Source organism: Prosopis cineraria, unplaced genomic scaffold, assembly GCF_029017545.1.
Source record: "Prosopis cineraria cultivar Desert tree isolate PC_DT_omini unplaced genomic scaffold, ASM2901754v1 PC5, whole genome shotgun sequence".
Lineage (NCBI taxonomy): Eukaryota > Viridiplantae > Streptophyta > Magnoliopsida > Fabales > Fabaceae > Prosopis > Prosopis cineraria.
In genome coordinates this window covers 24,566,768-24,594,633 of record NW_026555336.1, presented here as the reverse complement: position 1 = coordinate 24,594,633, position 27,866 = coordinate 24,566,768, and the positions used below count along the sequence as shown (strand labels likewise).

At 32.9% G+C, this 27,866-nt stretch overlaps 3 protein-coding genes and 1 pseudogene across 5 annotated transcripts; 2 read left to right on the top strand and 2 right to left on the bottom strand.

Annotated features, from left to right (window-relative positions):
• The first annotated feature begins 290 nt into the window (after positions 1 to 290).
• LOC129310445 (dynamin-related protein 5A-like) lies at positions 291 to 7,340 on the top strand (annotated as a pseudogene).
• Positions 7,341 to 8,736: 1,396 nt separating this feature from the next.
• On the top strand, positions 8,737 to 12,400 carry LOC129310723 (GDSL esterase/lipase At4g10955-like). 2 transcript variants are annotated; one of them, XM_054952645.1, is made up of 3 exons: positions 8,737 to 9,025; positions 10,073 to 10,191; positions 11,229 to 12,400. In XM_054952645.1, exons 2-3 carry the CDS (start codon positions 10,130 to 10,132, stop codon positions 12,205 to 12,207), a joined length of 1,041 nt encoding a protein of 346 aa, XP_054808620.1. In that variant the 5' UTR covers positions 8,737 to 9,025; positions 10,073 to 10,129; the 3' UTR covers positions 12,208 to 12,400. The 2 variants fall into 2 exon arrangements, with proteins under 2 accessions (XP_054808620.1, XP_054808619.1); XM_054952644.1 differs by having other exon boundaries at positions 8,738 to 8,979.
• Positions 12,401 to 17,381: 4,981 nt separating this feature from the next.
• On the bottom strand, positions 17,382 to 18,469 carry LOC129311970 (uncharacterized). The gene has a single exon (XM_054954493.1). It carries the CDS (start codon positions 18,177 to 18,179, stop codon positions 17,586 to 17,588), a length of 594 nt encoding a protein of 197 aa, XP_054810468.1. The 5' UTR covers positions 18,180 to 18,469; the 3' UTR covers positions 17,382 to 17,585.
• A 4,064-nt stretch (positions 18,470 to 22,533) lies between these two features.
• LOC129311196 (importin subunit beta-1-like) lies at positions 22,534 to 27,050 on the bottom strand. Of its 2 annotated transcripts, none has more exons than XM_054953305.1 (3): positions 26,918 to 27,050; positions 23,594 to 26,063; positions 22,534 to 23,518 (listed from the first exon to the last, which is right to left on the bottom strand). In XM_054953305.1, the coding sequence occupies exons 2-3, from the start codon at positions 26,020 to 26,022 to the stop codon at positions 23,320 to 23,322; spliced, it is 2,628 nt and encodes an 875-aa protein (XP_054809280.1). In that variant the 5' UTR covers positions 26,023 to 26,063; positions 26,918 to 27,050; the 3' UTR covers positions 22,534 to 23,319. The 2 variants fall into 2 exon arrangements, with proteins under 2 accessions (XP_054809280.1, XP_054809281.1); XM_054953306.1 differs by having other exon boundaries at positions 23,594 to 26,013.
• Positions 27,051 to 27,866: the final 816 nt, after the last annotated feature.

The window sequence follows — 27,866 nt, the reverse complement described above, 5'->3', positions numbered from 1 at the left end:
TTATAAGTCCATTTCTCAATTTTGCAATTGTATTATAAGGAATTTGTAACTTATTTTTTAAATTTTAACATGATTGAATAATAAAAAAATTTATTTTTTATTAAAATTTAGAATACAAGTTGTGTCATATCAAAGTTACATAATTAAAAAAATTAAATTATAAATTTTTAAATTTTAATGTTTAAAATTTAATTTAAATTAATTAATTTTTTTAAGGTTTCTTTGGTATTCACCCTGACCCCTTGTTCTGCTCGGCGCTTTCAAAACCAATTCCACAAATTGTTCGTCACTCTAATAGCCCCCTCTCGAAGTCCAAACAAGCTCTGTTTTCGTGCTTCGCTGGCACGTCCGATTTATAACTGAACCTTTTCAGCCTTTATTCATGTTCATATTCACATTGGCTCTCTCTCTCTCCTCTCAATCACTCCCAAATGGAGAACCTAATTTCTCTGGTTAACAAAATCCAGAGAGCATGTACCGCTCTAGGTGATCATGGCGAAACCACCGCATTGCCTACTCTTTGGGACTCTCTCCCTGCCATCGCCGTCGTTGGTGGCCAGGTCTCCTCTTCCTCTCTTTTGAATTCATAATTCATCTCGATTCCGTGCTCATTTTAAAATGTTTCAGTGACTCGTTTCTCTGCAAAGTATGGTAGGGATCAGGGTTTTGTCTGCTTAGATGGTTATGCACTTATGCTCTATCTTTCACCTTGGTGAGGAGAAGCAATCTTATTTCGCTGTTAACTGTTCGCCTATTTTGATTCATCATAGCGTTTTTATTTTTTAATTTTCTGTTTCAATGGATGTGGGTTAGCAAGAACTACATAGAAGATACTGGTTCATCAGTGTTTCCTGAAGGCGATTGGTATGCATATTTTAGTTTAGAAAGGTAATCGTGCAATGCATAAAATTGGTAATGGAAATGAAAGAGTATGCACTGGTGGAGCATCCCAAGATATCACCTGCAGTCATCTAATGATCTAAGAATGTTGCTTGATGGAAATTTGTATATTCTACATCAAGGAACGTTACATGCAGGATGATCATTTGAAAACGTGATATGCTTTCCTTATTTCTGCAGGCGAATACTTTTAATCTGTCACGACCTTCTAAGTTTTGCAGAGTTCTGGAAAATCTTCAATGTTAGAGGGTATTGTTGGGAAGGATTTCTTACCTCGTGGATCAGGTAATATGGCAATAACATTTCACTGCACCTTTCACTCTGTTTACTTTTTGTCAATATTGTCTATTTGATGCATGAAAATTGTTTGTAGGGATTGTCACTCGCCGCCCTCTTGTCTTGCAACTTCACAAGGCTAGTGAGGGCAGCAGAGAGTACGCTGAATTTCTGCACTTCCCAGGTTTTCTTATTTTGGTAGGTTTTGTATTTGAAGTTTAATATTTTTTTAAATTAATAATTGTCTAATTTATGATTAATATTTTAGGAATTCTGTACTGGTTTGCTTGTTTCAAAGATTAAACCTTATTGACATGTATAGATGATATTATGCACTATTAGTATGTCTGTAACTCTGTTTGAGGTCGTGAATAAATCCATTATAATGGTAATCTAATTTGTGTAGCTGCTGTGAGGAAGGAAATTCAAGATGAAACTGACAGAGAGACTGGACAATCCAAACAAATTTCAAGTGCTCCGATTCATCTTAGTATATATTCTCCTAATGGTACAATTAAATGTTAGAAATTTTTATTATTTTCCTGCTTCACCCACATGACTTTAGTGACATTGTGTCATGATATTCTTGCCTATTTTTGACCAAACTTTTTAATTTTTTGCGACATTTTTTGCACCCATGCAGTTGTTAACTTCACACTCATTGATCTTCCTGGCCTAACAAAGGTTTTCTTTTTGTCTTTCCTTTTTTTTTTTCTTTTGAATGGCGACTAATAACTTCATTAAATAAAAAATAAAAAAATATGTACAAAAGATGACATAAGAAAAGTTTTATCCAAGACTTTCCATCAACCTCCACCTTTTAATTGTCAAGGTGGAGGTTGATCCCAAGAACAAAAATTTTTATCAATATGATAGGCCATTCTATGTTCATGATTTTCTTCCAATGCAATGAAATAATTTTTTTTTTTTTTGGGGTAATGAAGAGTGAGATTTTAACTGATGCTTTTGTGAAATACAGAGCGTCAACCAGATAGTATTGTGCAAGACATTGAGAATATGGTTCGCTCCTACATTGAGAAGGTAGTGTCCATTCAATTGTCGCAGATTCTAATATGTAATAGTGTGCTTAGGAAATGAACTTCACTTGCATACGTACAAGAATTTACTCCCCTTTTTTTGGGCAAAACACAGTATAAGATGTTACTTGCCTGCTACAAATTGTGTGACATAATTCACATAATCTGAATTTCCATAGCTAGACTGGCCAGTTGAGCAAATGTTTGAAACTATTTGAACTTTCTGAATTTCATTGTTTTATTTTTCAATAATCAAGGGAAATACATACAGAATATTAATATCTTTGGAGGAATTGTTTTCCATCTTTGCAATAATTTTATCATGTGTTAAATATTAAGCACTGAATTTTCGGTGTTAAAATGTGCAGCCAAATTGTGTAATTTTGGCAATTTCACCAGCAAATCAAGATCTTGCAACTTCTGATGCAATTAAAATTTCCGTCAAGTTGAACCTGCTGGTAAGTTGAACATGTCCATATTTGTACACGTTGGTTGTGCTTCATGTTTTACTGAAGATTTTCATCTCTTAAAGGGTCAAGCAGTTATGATATATCCTTCACGAAGGCAGACATTTTGCATTGTAGCAAGTTGATTGAACAACTTTAATTTGTCTATTGGCACATTATTAATTCTTAGTTTATCAACTGTAACTTTACCAGGCGAGAGGACACTTGGAGTCTTGACGAAGATTTGACCTTATGGATAAGAGTACTAATGCAGTTGATGTAAGTGAAGCTTTTTCATTCAATGAGGTTTTGTAGTATCATAGTGTGATTGCTATTAGCTGTCTAAAGGACAAGTTTTTCTTGGTTCTCAAAACACTCATGTTGGAGTATTTGGCTTATTATATATCCGTAAGCCCTTGATTCACTCCTTCCACCTGAGTATTGGACACCTACTACTTCACTCACAAAATATAAAATTCAGCTAGTTTAAGTTATTATAAATCACTTTACTTTATATTTTTCGTTGTTTCAGGTGCTGGAAGGAAGAGCATACAGGCTAAAATATACTTGGATAGGTGTTGTGAATCGATAAGAAGCAGATATAGACAAGAATGTTGACATGATTGCCGCTAGGTGTAGAGAGCGTGATTATTTTGCTAATACCCCAGAATACAAGCACCTTGCTCCCAGAATGGGTTGTGAGCATCTAGTAAATGTTCTCTCAGAGGTACAAAAGTAATAATTAACTCTTATTCACCAATAATTAACTAAAATATTTCTCATTTTGTTTAAATCTAGTTATTATGTCTTCTAATAATTACATTGTTTTGTTTAATATCACAGCGTTTGGGGACTGTAATTAATTCCAAAATTCTAGGCGTCCAATCCCTTGTTAGTAAAACCATTGCTGAACTTGAAACAGAACTGAGTCATTTAGGAAAACCCATTGCTGTTGATGATGGGGTAAGTATGCTTTCAGTGTTAACTATGAATTTATCAATTCCAATACGTTTGGTAATAAAAGTTAGCACTCAAAATAACTTTGTCCTTCCTTCCATGTATAACTTTTGTGCCTATATCCAAAAATTTATACACTGATTTTAGATGCTTGTTTCAATAGTTGTGATTACGAGATACTATGGAATGTTGGCACACTTCATTGTCAAGCAATTCTAACATCATATCAAAATTTTCTAGTGACAGATTTAAAATTACATGCAGGGCAAGTTGCTTGCAGTTATGGAAATATGCCGTTCATTTGATCAAATATTTAAAAGAGCATCTTGATGGCATGTATGGTTCACATTTTTGCCACTTGATTAAAAAATTCTTTGCCCCATTCCCTTTATACCTTAATAATATTTTTATCCTATTCAATTCCTTAACTACTAAAAATTTCTTGATCTTCAACAGCCGGCCTGGAGGTGGTAAAATTTATGTTGTATTTGACAATTAGCTCCCTGCTGCTTTAAGAAGGTTGCAGTTTGAGAAGCAGCTTTCAATGGAAAATATACGGAAATTTATCACTGAAGCTGACGGATTCCAACCTCATCTAATTGCTCCTGGACAAGGAAATCGTCGTCTAATTGAATCTTCTCTTATAACTATCAACGGTCCTACAGAAGCAGCAGTTGATGCGGTATGCATGAATTGGGGGAAGATTCTATTTTAAAATTTGTTATCAAGCATGGTTTTAAAAGTTTTTTTGCAACCAATTATGTTCTTTCTTAAATGGCAAGGAAAAAAAAGTAAATTAAGTTGGTTACATTTTTTGTAATTCAATTTTGAAAGTGAAGTATGTCACGCACCTCTTTCAGATAATCAATGAAACCTTCTATCATTAACTTCCAGTTCAACTAATATTCTCTTGGACGTTTCCTGAGTAAACAAGGTTGTTGATCAGTTAGTGCATTTGTTGTTTAAAACTTCTTTTTCTTTCTCTTAGTGACATATATGTATGAAATCCTCAAATTGATAAGTCGCCTTTTTTTTTTTTATTGAATCAGAACCAACACTCAAAATCCATCCACTCACAGGCACTCTTCTCAATGGAAATTTATTTTCACCAAAGCTATGAGATCTATCTAATAACTTGGCAATAACAATAATATTAAAGTAAATCACAAATTGAAGATAATATTGGGAATATGATTATATTTAAGATTAAATTAGAAAATAATAAATTAGTATGCTTTATGTAATTTATGATATAGTTTTGAAGTTATTAGGAGTTATTGGGCTCTCAATTAACAAGTTGCATTGAAGACTATATACCAAACATAAATTTCAGATCAGTTATATCATCTTTCTCCTAACTTCCTCCCTCCCTTTTTCGTATTCTTCCTTCCCCATTTTATTATTGTTCTGCATCACTTGGCCTACTTGCCGATAAAATCCTGAACTTCATCAAAACCCTTTACAAATATGAGTTTTTATAAATTCAGTTTATTGATATGCTTTTACGTTTTCTTACTTAAGTTACTTTCTTTGGTCTTTTTAGTTTGCACTGTACATATTTAGTGAGAGTCTGGTATATTTCTGACCTACTCAAAGTCTACTGTTTTGGATGTATTTCTTGCCTTTATGTGCTTAACAATTTCGTCCTTGTTGCTTTCACATGGCTTACCCTACTGGAAAGATTTATTATGTGGAATTAAATGAATGTTAAAACATGCAATCAGTATCAGCTTTGTTTCAAGCAAGTGGTTGAGATATGGATGCTCAGATACCTTTTTCTTCTTCTTCTTCTTCTTTTTTTTTTTTTTTTTGTGAACTAGGGGAACATGCACTAATCGCCTAAGTTACAAGAACAAACCCTCAACCTCCCATTTATAGGGAAGCTTTCATGCCACAAGGCTGCATGGCCATTGGCATGCTCAGATACTATTAAGCACTAATCTCTAACTCTGCCTTTGCACTAATAACCTTGGCAATGTTTATTTCAAAGCTAAAAAGGAGCTCAACATGTCAAGTGATAGAGTAGCGCCGTCAAAGTACAATCCAGAAAGTTGAGATATGGTCCAATTTTTCTTGTGACTGAAAACATGCCTCCTCTTTTTTTAAGGGGATTTTGTGTCTTGTGAATTGTTACCTACTTATCCTGGAATTTTAATAACTAAATAAGAAGCTATGCAGTATTTGACCTGTAGCTGTTCTCTCCTTTTCTTGTATCTGTTGCTCCTAGTTTATCTGTGGTTCACAACTAGGCCAGCTGATGGTTCATGCATGTACACACACACACACACACACATTGGTTCTCTCAGAGGAATTGAAGCAATATCCTGGTCTCTGGGTTGAGGTAGAGAGTGCAGCAGTTGGATCGTTAGAAAGATTGAAGGAGGAAAGCAAAAAAGCAACGCTACAGCTTGTGGACATGGAGTGTGGCTTGTGACCGTTGACTTCTTTCGCAACCTACCTCGAGGTTGACGAGAGTGACAATCCTGAACATTCTTTATTTGATCGATATAATGATTCATATATTTGGCGAATTGGTAAGTAAAGTCTTGTAAATCAAGCCTTTCCTTATCCTTGGGAATATCTTCCAAATGGATTTTTAATTTTTTTGGTTAAAAGACAATTTCACTTTTAAATTATAAATTCAAGAGTGTATGGAATTTTAAATTTATTTTTGGTGTAATGTTCCTTTTTAATTTTTAAAATGAGGTAATGTCGTTATATTGTTAACAAAAGTTAATTTTGATTATTAGTTGATAAAATTACAGGAAATGGCTTGAAAAATTATAGAAAATAACTCAAATTATTGGAAATGATTCAAAAATGTAGAGACAGTCACCCAAAAAATAAAAGAAAATAATCAAGAAAATTTTCTTGATCCTTTTCTGCATCTTTTGATATCATTTTTTGTAGTTTTTTGATTAATTAATAGTCAAAGTTAATATTTATTAATGGCAGAGATAATATTGTACCTTTTTGAGACATTGACGGGGCATATTGCTCCAAAATCAAGTTTAGTGTCTCAGGCATTATTGTACTTACTGATTAGGGACAAATTTTTTATTTAACCCTTAATTTTTTTCCCTTAATACTATACGAGTGTTGGTCATTTTCGACCTCAAGAGTTTATGTAATTGTTATGCCATGAATTTTTCAATCATGTCCCTTCTCATATCTAAATCTTAGCTCCGATCCGACCATGATATAAGTTGAACTCGTGAACCATCCTTCACCCTCTATCTCGGAATAAACAGGAACCACAGTTTTGTCTTATGTCAACATGGTGTGTGCAAGTCTACGGCATTCAATTCTGAAATCCATTGTGTATTGTCAAGTGCGGGAGGCAAAACGAGGCTTGCATGGTCATTTTTTCACAGAGCTAGGCAAAATGGAGGTAATATCTATAAATCGGTGTTTTTTAATTCTTTGCAAGCTGGTTATTTAATGCTGAGATTAGTAATTATTATAAATAGTTGCCAAGTAAATGAAACGTGAAAAAATGGGGTTGCAGCCAAAGCGCGCGTCATCGTTGCTGAATGAAGATCCTGCAATTATGGAACGACGCAGTGGTCTGTCACTGAGGCTTGACTTGTATAGGAGTGCTCAGGCTGAAATTGATGCAGTCGTTTGGTCCAAGAAATATTATTTCGTCATATTTTTAAGGGAAATGTATAGGCCAAGGGCTTACAAATGTTATGTCTTTTCTTAATCTGTTTAGGATTAAAGTGCAAAAATATTTAAAAAAATTTAAAAATTTCTGATATTTTTAAATCAACAATGATTCATAAATATTTATTAACTTTATAAAATAAACTAACTTTTTTCAGTATGTTAAGTTCTGCGGTTAACTCCAGGATACTTTAATGGATTGGAGAATGTTGCTTTCTTTTATAAAAATAATGTATATCCATGCTAAGGAGAAAAATATTCATGAATATTTATACCTTCATCTTTTTTTAAGTGAAATGTGAAGGCCCAATGTCTTGAAAAATAAAAAGTGGTGTATTTTTTTCTTTTTTTTTTCCCCTTTCATTTGAAGTTAAATGTTAAGGCCAGGGGTTTTAAAAATGTGGTGTCAATGTGTCATCATCTTTTTCTTCTTAAGTGAAATGTGAAGGCCTTGAAAAATAAACTTGATGTGTCTTGTTGGAATTGTCATGTCATCTTTCTTTCCTTCTATTTTGGCAAGGATGTCATCTTTCACTGTTACGTTTTTGCTGCAAATAATTCCTAAAAGAATCTAAGTGCCAACAGCGATTGGTTTCAATGCTTATCACTTAATGATTAATTTGGATCGTTCAGGTTAAAAAAATTTCAGTTCTTATTTTATATTTATTAAAATATAAAATATAAAATTTTAATAAATTTATCTTATTATCTAGGTAGATAATATAGATTTAATTTGTACGGTTCAATTTAATATTAATTGTTTTAATTTTTTTTAAATTAACTGTCCAAACATATTTAAAATTAATTTGTTCAAAGTACATTTGAATAATTAATTTATATTTTTTAAAAAAATTAATATTAAATTAGATAATCCTATTGTTCATATTGATGAGAAGGATGATAAGGTAAATATTGTTCATATTTGACAATTTTTTATAATGAAAAGAAAATAAAAATAAAGAATAAAAACCATAAATTTTGACAGTTTAAATGTTCATCAAGTGATGAGCATGATGATGCTTGTCACTTGATGAACACCAAAACCAAATTCGTGCTAACATCATCAAAATAATAATAATAAAATGATGATAAAAGATTTTAGAAACAAAAGAATATTCTAAGATTGCATTTGTGAAGAACACATGCAAAATAATTTTGCAAATTTACTTTCCTAGTCTAACTAATTAAATAGGTAAATCCTCTACATCATACTTAGTTTGGAAATTGTTAAAAACAATAATTTATTGACATGTCAATGTTATTATTATATCACATGAATTGGATTATAACGAGGAACTTCAGGGTTATTTCTAAAGACCTAATATTGTCTTAAAAATATTAGAATAATAAAAAGTCAAATCTTAATATAAATTTAAAAGATAATAAATGTAACCTAGAATCACCTGTAACCTCCCATCAATAAACTCACTTCCCCTTTTCCTCTCTTTCCCCTTCCATTGAACCAAACCAAGAATGCGCCAGGTTGTCACTTGTTGTAAGGAAAACGAGAGAGAGAGAGGGGGGGGGGGGTATATTTCTGGTGACTGCATTTTCTTTCAGCTTGGCCTGCCATCCTGCGTTAGTTGAATGTGCGAAATCAACTGGCTGGAGATAGAGACGTCTCAACGCATTTCGCATTTTCGCCAATCACCCAGTTCCTTCCCATTCTCAAGAGCTTTTCGATCTGCTTTGTCCGGGTAGGGCGTTAGCATACTCTGCAATATCTCTGATCTTCATCTCTTCGTACATCTCTCTCCCTCTTTGATTCCCAGTTCTTTCCGATTTTTTTGTCTTCATTGTTTTTATTTGCTTCGTAAGATGTTTGCGATTCAGAAAGATGTTTTATTGAGACAATTTTTACATGCATGCTTTTCATTACATTTCTATTCGGTCCGGTGCAGTTTGAGCTTCCATATTTGGGGCTAATTATTAACATTTCTTTTCTCTTATGAGTTATCCCCAACGTCGGACTATTTTTCCTCTTGCATTATCATTCATTATTCCTAGTTGATGATTCCAGTGATGCTAGCTTATCAGTCTCACTGGAATTTTATAATGGATGAAGAAATTTGTTTTGCTAGCTTATCTTCTGAAATTTGCTTTGGGAATAATATCAGATGAACAGATAATTTAAAGCTTTACCGGGACAAATCCCTGCACTTGCTAGTCTTTTTTTTTTTTTTTTAAACGAAGTTTTCTGACCGAATCTGTCTTAGTTGTGGTGCTGAACGGAAAGACAACATTGTCTTTAACCTGTTCTTGAAGTTCAACTAGTTTTCTGATTTTTCTGTGCTTTCAAGATCAATGGGGCTAGTTTCATGGCCTTGTGGTCTAAGTACCAAAATGTTATTTCTGTACTGGGTTCTGGAGATCTCAACCTTTACCTAGTTGAGCTTTCTCTTTGTTATGTGAATATTAGGAATCTCTTTTCATCCAACACTTTGCATCGTTTCAGCATCAATGCATTTGCATTCTGAAAAGAAAATTTCCGGGGATTTAGACAACATATTTGTGATTAGATGTTAGAACTTTGACGTCTCTTGTTGTATTTGCCTTTTGATGTATGTTCACACAGCTAATGACATGCCACCATTTTAGAATTTAGATTATGCAGGGCATTAGAAATGTGTTCCTCTTTCTGGAGCTTTTTTTTTTTTTTTTCCTTCCACGTGAAATGATTCATCATTCATGATAAGAGAAACTCAGTTGTCTATTAGATATGCATCGACTTGCTGACATTCTGATTGGCTAAGTATTGACAGACTATTTTTCCGTTTTGCAATTTGTCAGAATCTTTCGAAGACAACAAGGAAGGAGGAAGCAGGGAAAATATAGGGTGTCACATACATGGCCTCTGAGAGGGAATACTTTGACCTCTCAGGACCCTTACATCTAACTTCTGTTGACTGGTATGACCCTTTTAAAAAAAAATCTGCCCACGTTATAAATTTATCATTTTTATTTTGTTTGCAGACTTAACTGAGGTGGGTGCATCACCGTTGTGTGATGTCTGAACTGACTTGTGTCTGGATAATTTTGTACGTTCTTGTGCAGTACTGTCTGATGAAACTCATGGCATATACTTGACATTTTGTTTACATATAATATCAATAAATACATTTTGTGTATTTTAACTTTAATGACTATAATTTTCACCTCCAGGCATTGCACAAAGTATTCAATTTTAGCATAACCTTGGTACATTTGACTTATTACATAGAGCTTCAGTATTGAATACTAGGTTAAACGGTATTTTAGTGCCCAAACTATTAGTCCATGAGGGTCTGGAACTTTAAACTCACTTTTGGTGTAATATTCTCCTTTAATTTTTGAAAATTTTCTCCATCTATTTCTGTATTCAAATCATTGTCTCTAATTTTTGGATTATATTTTGTAATTTTTTAATCTTTTGTGTAGTTTTTGATGTCTTTTTGTCATTATTAAGTTAACTAACAATCAAGGTTAATTTTTTGTAACGGCAAGGGTGACATTGTACGATTTTCAAAAGTTAAAGGAGAATATTACTTCAAAAATGAGTTTAGAATCTCAAACAAAAGTTTAGGGGCCAAATCATTATTTAATTCTTGAATATTGTAGTCGATTACTCCCTCCATTTCTGAATATAAGAGAAAGTGTCACATGGATTTTTTTTTTTTAATAAGCAAAATTACACATTTCAGTAAGCATTTATCACAAGTTTACTAAATTACCCATCATAAAATCATAGTTTTCACTTTTCATTCATGAGACAAAACATTAATGCAAATTTATTTGATTAAGTACAATGTTATTTTGGTCTAAATATTTTTATTTTCGGACATAATTATTACAGTTAACCAACTTTCTTAAACTATATGTTTGTTATATTCTCGTATTTTCAGACATAATTGTTTCAGTCGAGTTGCATGCATTGGTTGTATTCTGAATAATTTGCTGAATTATCCAGGAACAATGCCAATAATCGGATGACTGTTGCTGCTAGTTTGGTCCAAGGTGTTTACATTCTGGAAAGGGATCGACAAGAAAGACGTGAAGGTCCCAATGCTCTTGCATCTCCTTGGTGGGCATTCTTTAACTTCAAGTTGTTACGTCCACTTGTGGATGATGTTGATTCTTCCATCTTTGGTGCGATCTATGAGTTCAGGCCTCAGTTGTCTCAGAGTAATGACGTTTTTCAGAGAACAGTCCCTCGTTATGTGATTGCCTTTCGAGGTACTATAACCAAGACAGACTCAGTTTCTCGTGACATCGAATTGGATATGCACATAGTTCGAAATGGACTTCATCAGACCTCTCGTGCCGAGATAGCTATCCAAGCTGTTCGTAATATTGTTGCTGCTTCTGTGAGTGATTCAAATATCTGGTTGGCTGGTCACTCTCTAGGATCAGCCATGGCAATGCTTTGTGGCAAAACAATGGCCAAGACTGGCAAGTTTCTTGAATCGTTTCTTTTCAATCCACCATATGTTGCTGCTCCAATTGAGAGAATTAAGGATAAGAAATTGAAACATGGGATTCGATTTGCTGGCAGTGTGATAACAGCTGGACTCACCATTGCTATGAAGGTTAAGCAGCCGAAGAATTTGACTTTTGGTGATCCATTTGCTGCTTTGTCTGCCTGGGTCCCATGTTTGTTTGTGAATCCTTCTGATCATATTTGCTCAGAGTACATGGGATATTTTGAGCACAGAAGAAAAATGCAAGAGATTGGAGCTGGAGGCATTGAAAGGTTAGCATCTCAAAACTCTCTCACTCGTTTACTGATGAGTGCAACTGGGAGGGAATCATCTGAACCCTTGCACCTAATTCCTTCGGCATCTTTGACGGTTAATTTAACTCCTTCTGGGGATTTTAAAGAAGCTCATGGTATTCATCAATGGTGGGGATCCGATTTGCAGCTGGAATCCAAGCTTTACAAATACTAGTTCTTATAGGGTTATGGTAAATATATTGGCTGAAGAGGAACTGTATTTTGGCGCCGATTCTGGCTTTGCACGTGAAGATTGATAAGATTGTCTTTGAATTTGGGTGTTGTATAGGAGAAGTGTTAAATGGCAAGCTGGTTACTAGACGTGGATGACTATAAACTCTTTTCTTGAATGATATTCTCCTTCAACATTTCAAAATGTGCATTATGACTCTCACTATTAACAAATAATAATTTTGATAGTTGATTAAAAAATTATAAAAAATAACTAATAATTTTCTTAATCTTTTTTTTTTGGATAATTTTCTCGTCCTTGTCTGTAATTTAGGCCCTTTTCTTTTTTTTTAATCCTATTTTATACTTTTTGATCATTTTTTTTGTGTGAATTAATGATCAAATTAACTTTGATTATTAGTAGAGGTAACATTATGTTGTTTTCAAAAATTAAAGATAAATTAAACCAAAAATGAATTTGAGGTTGAGAGGTTTCTAGATGTATAAGATAATGACTGCTCGTTTTTTTTTTTTTTTTGGTTCTGTAACAGAGTAGGAGGGATGGGCGACTCTACTGTGGGTCTCCCTCTCTTTTCTCCCATTTTTCCTCTTTTTTTGACCTTCACTATTGATTTTATTTTATTAAATAAATTTATTTAAATTACAACGGAGGGTGAGGGTTGGGAAAAGGAGAGAAAAGAAAGACCATTCTGCCGACTGTGCATGGGTTATCTAGCACCTACGAGCGAGGATTAGGACGAGATGTTAATAATAATTGGTTTGTTTTCACAGAACTGAAAGAGTTAAGGAAGGTAGAAAGATTCAATTTGTTCCTAATGTTCTGTCCCGGGTAAATTTCATGATATGGTAACTAATATTGGTGGTATAGCATTTCTTTCTTCTTTTCTTTAAACGGAAGTCGTGGATAATTTTAGATGCTAATTTATATATATACACCCATAAACACAGCCAAAGGCGAATACATCCTTAAAGCATAGCCTAAACTTGCAAGAAAACTCTACCAAAAGTGACTATACTGAGATGTTGCTTTTATCAGTATCAATCATCTCTACTTTGTTGACTACTGATGTGAGATTTAGTAAATTTATGAAGTAAATTTATATATTTAATATTACATTTAATATTATAATTCTCAATTAAATTAAGATATGTGTATCTTTTACTATTTATTTTATAACTGACTTTAGTTATTAACATTATTAACATACTAAAATCCACTTCTTATTTGAATAAATAAAATTTTATTAAATATATAAAATTAAGTATCCAAGTCTCACCCAATTTATAATTAAAAGAAATTAAATCAAGATATGTATATTTTTTATATATTTTTTTGGATAAAATAAAGAAGTTGGATTAAGGTACAAATGCATTCAATTGGTATCCTTAATTGAACTCAATACAATAAGCAAAGAAATGGTCATGAGTTCAGACCTGGTCAATCGTTGATCTAGGCTGAGGGGTTCAATGGTACTAAATGTAAGTTGAGGGGTTCGATCTTGTGTAACAAATACAAATTTAAAGGAAGAATCCATCTCAAAAGACTAACCTATTAAGAGAAAGAATCCTTTAAATTTATAAATCTCACACCACTTATGAGGCTTCTTGATGTTAAACTTGTAATAATGTCATCTCGTCAAGAGCCAATGTTCTTGACGGCTTCACTCTACAACACTTCACTTGGGTTTTTGCTAGTCAGAACCCTCCGTAGATAATCCTTTTTGTGACATCGATCACTCAATGAAAGCATCAATGTAACGAGCAAAAATTCATAAAAAAAGTTCATCTCAAATGATTAATTTATTAGAAAGGAGAGCTCCTTAAATTTGTAAATCTCATATCACTTATAAAACTTTTCAATGTGAAACTTATGACTTCTTGGAGGTGAAGAAAGGCGAATGACAACAAAAGTTGAGGACGAAGAGGTTAGGGTGGAGAAGGAGGAGGTGGGTTTGACTAATTGTCTAAATGTGGTACCCATTCGAGCACAAATCAAAGAGGTGGGTTCAAGCTCTGCGGTTATTACTAGAAATTAAGGAGAGCTTCTCAGTGTCAAGCATTTGGCTTTGAGAGAAGAAAGAGAAGCGGCATTGGTTCCACCCTATAATGTGCAGATATTGATGCATATATTGAATACCTTACGTATCCAAAATTCTGATACTTTAAAATATAAGATACAATATATTTTCATATGCACATATGTATTTATAAATAAATAATAAAAAACATTAAAAATATAATTTTAATTTTAATATCAAGTAAAACATAATTATTACTTGTATTTTTATTCTATTTATACCTAATTATCTATCACTTAATCTCTATTAATAGTTTTTCACCTTATGGTTAGATGCCAAAAGATTATATTTCTACATTTTTTAATTAAAAAGTATAATTTTTATCTTTTTATTGTATCTAAAACGTATTTTTTTTAAGAAAAATATAATCTTTGATTTTAAAAGCAAATCACAAAAATGTATTAGGAATAAAAAAAGATTAATATCGCAATACTCAACAAAATTTAATGTCTTAAAAATAGTTTTAAAATATTTCCTTTAAAGTACCTATTCGCACTTTAAAAGTATCGAATACGTATTGAAAATAAAAATTTTTAAAATTAAAAACTAGTATTTCAATACGTTATGTATAGATATCGAAGAAGTATCGGTATCAAATACAATACAATACTGATACAGATATGTGAGATAATTTAAAATATTGATACTTCATAAATTCCACCTTCACACATGAACTGACACGTGATCAACTAGAAAAGTATTTAACAATTAAAATTAAAAATTAACAGTCAATACAATTAAATTTTGATAACAAGGCAACATTATATCAAATTGTAAAATACTAGGGCAACATCATATTTAAAAGGCTAAATTGCATAAAACTTTATTAAACTTTGAAACAATTATATATAACATCTTTTAACTTTAAAAGTTTAAAATTGACTCCCCTAACTTTTAATTTTATTTTTCAAAACCCCCTATTGTTAATTATGTTATTTTTTATGAGTGTTAAAATGTCATTCAACTAAAAAATATTATTAAATAAAATATTATATTATAGAACTATGGCTAATTAATTTTTTTCTAAATTTTGAATAGTTGAGGCATTGATATAGCCAAAACAAATATTATTATCACCATATAAAATTTTAAATATTTACTTTTGTGTTAGCTTTAGCTATTTTTTTTTGTTATCAATAGTGCATAGTTTTCTAGTATTAAAGAATAAATTAATCTAACAAGGTAATATTTAAAATTTTAAATATTTCAGCCATGTGTATCACATTAATCTAACATGAAAATATAAATAAAAATTTATCTTTAAAAAAAATAAAATTAACAAAAAAATATGGATAAAACTAATATAAACATAAATATTTAAAATCTTCTATAGTGATAATAATATTTTTTTTTGTTATCAATGCCTCAACTATTCAAAAAATATAAAAATTTATTATAAATAGTTATATAATATAATATTTTTGTTTAATAATATTTTTTAATTGAATGACATTTTAACCCTCATAAAAAAATAACATAATTAACAATAAGAGGTTTTGAAAGCAAAATTAAAGTTTAGGGAGGTTAAGTTCAAAATGTTAAAAGTGATGAAAGTTATATGCAATTATCTTAAAATTTAAAGGGATTTTATATATTTTAACCTATATATATATATATATATATAAAATTTAATGACACTGATTGCATTGGTATAAAAATTTTGAAAATAGACTTGTATCTTAATTGAAGAAACAAATAAAAGCAGGAGGATAGTATTGCCAACACCATGAAGAAAAAAAGGGTTTCAGCTATTGATAGCAATCAAATTAATTTTCTCATAATGGGAGCAGCCATCATACGGCCATACCTTGTGGGTTAAGAAAGGATCATTTTAAAAGAGGATAATTCATTCATAAATGGAAGAAAAGGCCAAAAGGCCGCAATGACTGTCGGTTTGACAGGTATACAGTAGAATGACAAGTCCGCCACCTTTGAAGACGTGGCGACACAATAAGTAACCACGTAATTCATAATGAATTTATAAATAAATCAATTAATAAATTATTTTTCTTTAGAAGTCCTTTCAGTGGCAGTTTTCCATTTTGATTTTATTAGACCTGCTCAATGAGACAAATCACTGAGATAGTTGGTATACCTTTAGCGCGCCCGCTCTTTGGCTCTTTCCCTGTCTTTCTTTCTTTTCTTTGTTACTAATCTTTCCCTATCTTTTTCCTCCTCTTCTTTCCAGCACAATTATAATAATGTCAAATGGGAGAATGAGAAAGAGATTTTAAAAAAATTAATTAATTTAAATTAAATGTTAAACTTTATAAATTTACAATTCAATTATTAAATTTTATAATTACATTTTAAATAAATTTATAATTTAATTTTTAAATTTTAACATGATTAATTTTAATTTTTATATTAAAATTTAAAATATAAATAATAAAATTAAGAGATTAAATTATAAATTTTTAAAATTTATTTAACTTAAATTAATTAATCCTTTTAAAACTTTCCTGTTATTCTCCCAATATCAAATTACTACTTTGCTACTCAAATTAGGACTAAAGGATAAATTTACTCCACCAAATCTTAAATTTATTCATCTTTAACTTTAAAAAACGATACACTATTACTCTTACCAACCATTACCAACTATTAGTTGATCAAACAAATACAAAAAATGATACAATATTAATTTATTTTTAATTTTGAATCTTTTTTATATTTTTAAAATTTTTTTCCTATAATTCTCTGCTCAAAATAACCATGAACAAGGACCATATTATATCATTTTTAAAAATTATTTAAAAACTATGCACCAAAAATGAATTGTAAGGTATACCAAACACTAATAAAAGTATAATTGCCCGGTAACCCTTCAAATTATCATTGTCCGATTGATCTTTGTTTGAGGCAGCCAAGTAATCAGTTACTTCCTATTCCAATATGCTATCAGTCAATTGCATTATGAAGCATGGCATCCAGGTTTGCTTACTTCCCAATTAAGCTCATCAATGGAAAAGAAGGCAAAAGCTCCCTCGTTCCCACCACACCCCACAAAACCCTTTTTTCTTTTCCCTAAAGCCTTCCTTCTCCTTACAACCAAACAAGTAAAGAACATGATCAAGTGTTGAACCAGAATTACAAAACCTAACATTCAAGAGGACAATCAAAATCCATTTTTACAATTCCATGCCCAACTCAGTATACAATCATAGCTCAAGTCGCAAAAACAAAAAGAAAAATGACACGGTTAAGTCCAATGACTAGCAATTAATAACTACAGTTTTGCATTGATTAGATTAAAGGCAAATCAAACAAGAAGGAGAAAGAATTAGCAGTGGAGACCTAAAACAGAGCCATCGCTCACGCCAATGGCAACTCTGCATCCAGCCTTGGCCTCCACGCGATGGCTGAATAAGTACAAAACCTTGACCCGACCCGCCATCTCCATCCTGGACTCGATTTCCATGGTGGATCCGACCTTTACTTCATTGAACCCATCGGCGGAGGGGGTGGATAATGGGAAAGATTGAACGGAGAAAGTGGCGGCCATGCGTTTGGTACGGCCGGCGTCGATGTGGCCGGCGGGGATGAACATGAAGCCGACCTGGTTGCCGGAGTAGAGAAGCTGAAGCGAGCTATCGTAGTGGGTGAAGAGGGCTCTGTTGGGATTCTTGACGAAGGCGTTCTGGGAGAAGGTGAAACTGACGGAGCCGTTAGAGACGGAGAAGGAGGGAAGGTGGACGGCGCTGATGGAGATTTTGGGGTCGTGAGGCTTGAACACAGTGAAGTAAACAAGGAGGACGACGATGAGAAGGAAAATCAAGAAGACGGTGGCGACGAGACACGAGGCGAGGTTGGTGCGTCCCGAAGAGGAAGAGGAAGAGGAAGAGGAAGGTGGCCTCTCTCTGTGAGGCTTGGCCATAGCAGAAAGAGGAAAGTGGAGTTGAATAGCTGATTTTGGAGTTATAAGTAAACAAGTGCCTCTCGCATCATAATTTGCTTTGTGATTCAAAGCGCAGAGAGGATTTTTCCTCTCATCTTTCTTCAATCTTCTCTGTAATCTGAACCCATTCTCAGCGTGGGGGCACTGATAGTTAATGTCAGTCCCACCAACATCTCTTTTATTTTTATTATATACTCGCCCTGGAGTGGGGAAATTATTTGGGAAGATATTAATCACGGATCACCATAGATAATTTATAGCATTCAAGAAGCGTTAGATTCTAAATTTTCACTGCACTTCATTCGTTCTTAAATGAAATTATTTTTCTAAGTTAAATAATTAAATTCTTTTAAAAGTTTAAAATAATAATAAAAAAATCATCTTCATTGTTATCTCACGAATTACACTTTTACATGCTTATATTAATAAATTTTAAAATAAAAAATTATTTTATTTTTATTAAAAATAACGATCATCAATCACAATTTTTATTTATTTAAAAATAAAAAATTATAATTTATAAAGTATAATTTTTATTATTAAAAAATAAATTTTTAAAATAACAAATCACAATAACATTTATTTAAAAAATAATAATTTTTATTTAAAAAATTACACAAATTAAATAAAAAGTAAAACTTATTAATAAAAATAAAATAATTTTTTTAATTTTAAATTTAATAATATAAAAATTCTTAAAAATTTTAATAAAACTATAACATTTTAAAAAATTAAATTATTATTTATATAATTTAAAAAAATTTTAAAATAAAAAGTATTTTTAAAAATAATACATTAATAAAAATAATTGAAAAACAAAAATTTTACGGTTTTCAAGGTAAAAATGTAAATTTAATTATAAATTATTTTTTAAAAGGTATTAAATATTTTATAAAATATGGTGCTGCAAGATAAATCAAAACTATGAAAATATGGCAATTATAGCCTACCATCGATGTACTCCTTACATCCGTTTATTCATGGGAGAAGTTGAAATAGCTGGGAGAGAGAAAGGCTTTCATTTCCCTTTCCTCCTCCATTAACATGGCGCACCAGCATCACTGTCCTTACATGGCACACACCAACATAGCCCTCCAATTTGCTTCTCCATCCTCTACCTCTCCTCTCACAATCCCTCTCAATCATATACTCATCCCTCTCAATCTCTTCCTGATCCCCTCTTCCCTTCTCTCTCCCCTCTTTCCCTCCAGAATTTCTCGTCCTGTTCCACAATCTATTTTCTTCCACTCATCCCTTCTTTCATTAGTAGTGCCTTTCATTTCTCTCTCCTCCTTCTTCCAAGTTCTACCTATAGTCAGTATAAGGAATGTTTCTCGAGCTCATGTACGAGAAACTCAATTACAAGCTTCTCCAAAAAGATCTGGAATGAGATTCTCCAATGCTCTGTTTCTTGGTTTTCTCAACAGGGGACGATGAGGGAGTCTAGCTAGTGCAAGGAGGTTCACCACAAAGGGTGTGTTCTCTTTGTGAGGATTGGCTTTGAATTTGGATTGGAAGGATGACACCGTTGGAGAAAAGATCATCTATAGAGGATGATTCAGAGTGAAAGCTGTTTAATGCCGAATTCAGAATTTGAGTCCATTGTCATCAGTAAGGTGCTGCAGCAAGGAAGAATGAGATTCGACGAGAAATTGAACATGTCTTTGCAGCAAAGCAAGGCGTTAATGACGAACCTGCCATCCTTATCAGAAGCACCGTCCACCGTCAACAAGGGTGACCGGCCCCCCTAATTTTTTTAATTTTTTTAATAAAATGTAAACGTTGTATATTTTTGACTTACTTAGTTTGATAAATTATAAAAGTTATAAAACACTAAATTAAATTTTTATTTTAATTGTATATATATTCTTTTTTATAGAGTAAATATTTTAATAACTTGAAAATATGATTATCATAAAATTTACTCATTTTCAATAAGATAATGCTATACATGATTTTAAAATATTAATATTATTTTATTTTTTTATTTTATATTTAATAAAAGAAATTGTGAAAATTATTATTAACAAATTTTGTTAAGCATTATAATAAAAATTTCAAGATATATTAAATTTTATGTGTTCGATATTTATCATAAAATCTTATTCATAAATTAAGAGATTTGATAAAAATGTTCTTCTAAAAAAATTATTTTTTTTAAATAATCAAGCTATTAAAATTTATATTATGAATGGTTTTTACTCTAATATAATTTGATCTCATTGACATAAAGATTTTATGACAATTGAGCATTATTAATGTGTTGATATATTTGTTTACTAAAATTATTAATTAAAAAAATTATATATTAAACTCAATAAGAAAGTAATATAGCTAATTACATTGAATAAAAATTTAGATTTTAATCATGTATTTAAATCATTGAATACTTATAGAGATGATAAAATTTTCACCAAATTAATGATAATTCATATTGAAAAAAAAATTGCTAAAATATTTATCATAAATATAATAACTAATGATTTTTATACATGAAAAATCGATGAGTAAAACTTTATACACACACACACACATATTGTTATGCATGTTAAAAATTAAATATAAATATATATGTTAAAATATTTATATCATGCTAGTGATAAGTGTGTTGGATTACTTCTACTAGTAACAAAGCAGCAGCAGCAACAACAACAACTATCCTACTAAATGAGATCGGCTACATGAATTATACGATACTAGTATGCTCTATCATATATCAAGCTTTTAGAAATATTGTCAATTAAAAAGCCATGATCAATAATTTTAAAAGTATTCTCTTTAACCTTCTTTTATCCCTATTAACATGACTCAAAATTATCGATTCCACTTTTTTTTTAAGTGCCTACCATGGTCTTATTTCTACATGTTCAAATTATCTCAAATAATTTTTTATTATTTTTCTTTCAATAGGTGTGATACCTATTTTTTCTCGTATGCCCTCATTTTGAATGTTGTCTTTATGTCCACACATCCATCTCAATTCTCTCATCCCTGCTACTATACTTTGATGCTCTTGCTATTTCATTAAAGCTCAACATTCATTATCATATACAAAGATGTGGATAAATGCCTGTTACTCATAAATGAATGAAAGTTTATAATGCTATGTTTTTCACAATTAATTATTTATTTTACACCACCCTATAATATAAAACACCTAGCACCCTTTGAAAAATAAAATTATAACTAAATTTCCTAGTTTCAATGAAGTGATTAAAAATAACTGAAGGGATCATCATCATCATCATTTTTCATTATTATTATTATTATACATAACTGCTTTTCCTCTCATTGATTTGCAAATGATTTTCCTTTTACTTTTAAATTTTAGTACAAGTCTCCTGACTTGAATCAAATTTTATGACTTTTAAAAAAAATATAAAATGATCAGAAAATAATTGGAATCCTAGGATGTTCTTCAGCTAATAAATCCATATAACTTTTAAAATCTATAAAAAAATGTCTTAAACATCTAGTAAAAACAGGAGGTAATTGCATGCTTTGCCGGAATCTGGCCACAACAAAAATACAAACAGAAAAAACTACCCAGACAGATATGTATATAATGGAACACGTTAGCACACAAAGGACCTAAAGCCATTATATTACGATCGATTTCCTTTCACTCAATGTAGTATTTACTGTTTAGCTCGTACCTGTACCCTATAATACCCTACAATAGTTTATTGCAATCTTTGCTACAACTTTAACATCACATGGTAAATTCTCAAGTTTCCAGCAAATACTTGTAATTGCATCATCATACATAAAAATACAAGTGTACTTCTACTGGAGCATTGGGCTACTTAACATCAACAATGGATATTCTCTTTTTAACCCGTCAAGCAGATGAAAGAGTAACTAGTTCAATTAAATTCTTTCGATCAGTCTAATCTCCAAGAGTCATCAACTGTCAACTTCCTAGAAAATTTCCATTGTTAAGGATTTCATAGAGCCTTACTGCTATGGTAAACGCCAAGATAAAAGAATCGTCTTGAAGCCACTCTAGAAATCTGCATGCGCTTGAACAGGACAACGCAACAGCATTCTCATCCATGGGAAATTTATACAATATTTCTTCTTGCAGGCCTGTCAGGTTGTCACAATATGCTATTGCAAGATCTTAATTAATCTCATCATGCAATCAGAGACAAAACCAACCAAATATTTTTCCTGATCAGGATACACGCACATATCATCGTGGCACAACATCTGATAAAAATATTAACAGCCATAAAATTAATTATCCCATCCACCATTTTTCTACAATTACTTTGCTATACACAATAAAAAGTAAATCAGAACCTTACCGTGAAATATGAACAACCAAATATAATAATTACTTTGCTATGCACAACCACAAGAGACTTTATTAGCATTATGTATTCCTCCTGAAACACCCATGCTAAGCATGGGATTCGTATCAAAAGAAAATATGATGATTCACTTCATGACAGGTTATTCGTAGAAGCTCAAGACGAACAGATTCATGAAGTTTTTCTCCTTTTTTTTTCTCTGTTTTTTTTTTGGGGGGGGAGGGGGACTCAATACAGAATAATGGATGAAGAATGATTGACTAATTTCACTAGACCGCAGATATGTTTCATTACCTATTCCAAGACATTGACTAAGACAACTGTTTTCCACTCTACAACCAAATAATAGAGGACAAATAACAAAAAGACAAGGACAGACTGGATCCCTCCCGTTAAGGCTTTACAACCCACCAAATATCAGACAGTACACCGCCACCTCATATGAAGAAATATAATCAAGCGAAGCCAACAGAGACAGCATTGGCATTTGTTTCATGGGAAAATCATTTTTTCTCCATCCTCACCCTTAACTTCATTTTTCCTCCTGCAACAAAAACTCCACATTTTCTGCCAAGTTAGCAGAAAATCTAATCACCACCCACCATCCTCCATAGCAATGCAGAACAAATAAATAAAAAATGAAATGGAAAAAGAAGACTTCATATTGCTGACAAGAAACGCAGACAGCTGTACTCAAGCACTTGAGCCCAAAAATGGTGATGACCCGACTCATGGTATGCAATTGTGACTCACTCAACACGCAGATGCATGCAAGAACAATGACCCATGAAATAGCAATTGCCTCAAAATGATATGGCTCGACTGATAGACAACTTGGCCCATTCAGCAGATTCCTTAACCAAATGATCATCAGATGACAAGCACTCTTTGAGAAAGTCTTTGCTGGACACAGATTGCTGGATCAAGGGTCCCGCATTACTACCCAATGTATCAGCTAAATCTCCAAGGACACCAATTGCTGTCTTTGTCACAACATCATCCCTGGACAGAAAAAAGGCAATAGATCAAAATTTAGAAATTTAAACGAAAGAATAGCAAATATAAAAATTTACTTACATGTCCTTCTCCATGTACAAACTATCCAAAAACTGCAGTATATAAGGAGCATAGGGCATCAAGAGTTGAGTCTTTGGGGAACCCTTAAACCCTTGGAAGATCCCTGAGTATGCCTCCAAGATTCCATTTCTCAAGGAATTTGTGTACTCTATCATATCATCATCAGCACCTGATGTGTGAGCAGATAGTTCAGCAGCACTCTGAAGCATGGGCATGGCATATAACAAGTACTTTTCAAAGTTTTCACCAATTGCCAAAGCAATGTCTCCGAAGCAAGAAAATATAGGAGGCTTCACAGACCGATGCAGCTGGTTACTTGACAAGTCCTTCAAAAGTTGGGTCATTATTCCATCACAATAAGGCAATATCTTATCCTCCAAGGCCCTACATACATCACCAACGACGCCTACTGTAATGGCACAAACCTGGTAGTCCTCAAAATTTTGTAGTCCCATCTCCAGATACTTGTAAAATTCTGGCATGTATTTAACAAAATCTGATCCTGTTGCATAAGCCAGAGCTCCAATGGCAAGCATAGCCTCCTCATGTGCTGTGGCGCTTTGAGAAGCAAAGACTCTTAGGAACAGGGCCATCATTTGGTCAGCATACTGCACGAAATGATATTTTGTTGGCTCTGATGAACCTAACTTTTGTATGGTGACCTGCAAGCAACCACAGAGAAGGCCTTGTAGCTCATTCTGCCTCTCATCAGCTGTAAGGCTCTGATTCTCAAGAGTCTGGTGAAGCTCCATCATGATAATGGGAACTAATTGTACCACCATTGGAGTTGTTTCATCAGTAGAACACCTCACTACTTCATTTAAGGCTTCATAGGCTGCCGTACGAAGGCGTGACTCTCCAGCATCCTCTCTGTGAGTAACAGTAAGAAGTGCTTGGACAATATCTTGAAAAAAGGGTGTCAATGGAGAGGATGAAGATCCAGCATCCTCGTAGCCTTGGGCAAGAAAATAAAGAGCGCCACATGCCTTCTCAGCAACATTGGGAACATCTTTCATGCTTTGAAGCAACACTGTAATAATCTGTTGACAATTAGCCTGAGTAATAATTGGTGTTTCCAGAGCTGAGCCATGTAAAAATTCAAACATTCGTCCAAGAGTCCAGGCAGTAGTATCCTTTACATGATTGTTTGGATCCTTCATTAATGCAGTGAGCATAAAGTTCAAAGCAACATTTACAAGTGGTACGAGTTTATCAGGTGATGGTCCTTCAAGAATGGAGCCAAAAGCATACGTTGCAGCTTCCCTTTGCCTCCAATCTGGTTTTGTTATATTCTCTTCAATGAATGGCATAACCAGAGGCACAATATCATCACCGACTGTTCGAGCAACCAGGCCCAAACATGTGCCACCAGCCATAGCTATGTTCCATGCGCCTTCATCTTGATCTTGATCCTCTTCTTGCTTTAATAGTGTCTCCAATAACATGGGGACAAGAGCTGGAAGTGCTTGCTTAATAAAGTAAAAGCAAGGAATATCAGAATCACCACTAAAATCTCCTCCGTATTCTTCTAGTATATCTATTTCTTCATCACAAATTGAACTCCAGAACTCAATAGCTTGAAGTGCAACTGGCTCCTCATCTTCTTTCACAGCCTTGGCAGCAATGTTGAAAATATCTTGCATATAAGGAGCCAGCTTTTCATAGTATGTTGACGAAATGGCAACCAAACACTCAAAAGCTGCTCGTCGAATCCTCACTTCAGGGGAAAGAGTAGCCTCACAAATAACTCTCATTATGTAGTCACACTCCATATCATTCGAAAAATTTGCTTGAGCAAAACCCAACGCATTGTATAAAGCTTGAATTGCAGCAAGCCTGACATCATTATTAGTTTCAGAAGAATTCATGCCCTGAACAACAGCTGTGAGTATCTTATTTACATGGTCCTGATCTACCACATCAGGGGAGACTTCTTCACAGATGTATCCAAGAGTCTCGAGAGTTGCCTGCCTTGTAGGAGCAGGAAGTTGAGGAATATTTGATAAGAGAGATCCTATCAGTTCAGGCCATTGCTTGTGTGGCAACTCAATACCAGCAACCTTTGCAATAACTTGTGCTGCCGTTGATCGAGCATCCAGAGAAAGGGAGGAAAGGGTCTTTAACAAGAATGCTTTGATCTGGGCTCTGACTGTTGGATCCAATGATAACCATCTTTGGACAAATTCTATTTTTCTGTGTTGTTCTTTTGCATCCAGGGCATTCTTAAGAACTAGACCTGCAAGCTTTCGACTCTCTGCAGGCTTCTCATCATTTGCCAATTCACCAGCAAGAGAAAACAAAAAACTTGGAAGATTCTGTTCCTGAAACTGTTTCAAGTTTTCTTCTGCCTGTTTCCGTACAGTGCCATCCACTGCTTGTGCATTTAGAAGAATTTGAGTAACCTCCATAGCCATCTGAACCTGAAGCATACAAATCTAATCACAAAGAAGAGACGGAGAAAGAACCTCACCTGCTCAGCATCACATGTGCAAATCAAGACAAACTGGAAATCATAACCAATAAGGTACTCAACAAAATTGACAGACACCACAGAGGAAATTGAACTTGACCACAGAAAGAGGGTAGAAAGAATATAGCAAGGGGCAGACAATGGCGCAAAGTCATGCACTTAATATACTATTTATAATCAATTAAAATTATAATTCTTTTTTTTTTTTGGTGCCGCTAAGTAAGATATTAGTATGAAGGATCTTGAAAGTTCAACACAGGAATCTATATAAACGTAATCGCAACAAAAAATTGACCTAAAACTAACTGGAAAAGAATAAGGTATGCCCTTAAAAACTTCCATACCCCACTCCAAAAATGAGAATTCTTTTTTAAAATAAAATATACTAGACTGATTCAGCCGTTCCAAAGACAGCACTATCAATCCTAAATACTATCAAAGTCCTAGTAATCAAAGTGTTATACTCTTCCAAGAGAAGTTAGCCCCAAAAAAAGGGTAGAGTACATAAAATGAAAAAAGAACCCAACAACCACAGCCCGAGAAAGCAAGAACGGCATGTCGGCGGTGCAGTGATTGAGGGATAAACATTCATCACTGTTAGACTACTTAAATAATTCCCAACAGATCGGAAATGTAAGGATTCAGGTTCGCTGTCGTTGTACACCTTTCCCCAGCAAACGCGCAAGGCTCCACTTCACTTGTTCTTAGTATTAGTTACGACAAAATCAATTTTTAAGAAAGAATCAGATTATGATCACATACATCCGAGTTAGTAAATAACAGAAAAAGCATCAACCCTAAGTCACCCAACACAGACTCGAATACTGGAGAACGACAATAACAAGAGGACTTACAGATAATTAACCAATAAAGCAGTGAACACTGAGAAGAGTGATGAAGCAGTTGAAGAAAAATTCAATGCTAGAAGAAGCGCGGCGACTCTGAAACCCTAGGAGGGCGTGAGAGTGGGACAAGCAGAGACGCCTATGCTGAGAATATTTTCTTCAAATACGTCTTTTTTTTTTTAAATATAATCATAGTAGGCCGCACTCAGAGTGACAGAAAGCAATAGCGTCCGTTGATTTAGATCCAATAATCTACGGCCCAGTTTGAAATGTATCTCTTATCATTTTCCTGTGACTTTTCTTTTTGAAACACGCGACATCTTCAGCGCGTGGTATCGTGGGGTCCGGGGATTTTTGGGAATGCATGCGCAACTTTCTAGCTTACCATATCGGCGAAGGAAAAGCTTTTAATGGTTGCATTTTACACGCGCTACGGAGGGCAGTGTGTTAACTGGATGGTATAAGACCGTTATGACTGCTATCATCTTATCTTCTAATTTATATTCGTAATTTACAACTAAGACCGATACCTTCTGATATAGCCAGGAAGTCAAATTTAACAAGTCACTCATTTAAATTTATTTTTATAAAAATTTAAATTTTAAAAAATATTATTTTTTAAGAAAATTAAATTTTAAAGCTCAATCCTAATTTTAATGGATTTTGAAAAAACGGATTTGAACTCAAACGGTCCTTTTAATTTTTTTTATTTTAATTCTTAAAAAATAAAATATTTTTATTTTTTAAATTAAATTTAAACTTTAAAATAAACATTTATGCCTTCGGATTTGATTTTTTATTATTCATTTTTAATTTTTTAATAATATAATTTATATTTTAAAAATATATGACATGTTATACTTGAAATTTTTAACTTTAAAAAAAATTAAAAATAAAAAAATAATAAAGAGTTTATGGGCCAGGCCCTTAACCCTTTGAATAAGGGCCAACTTCAAAA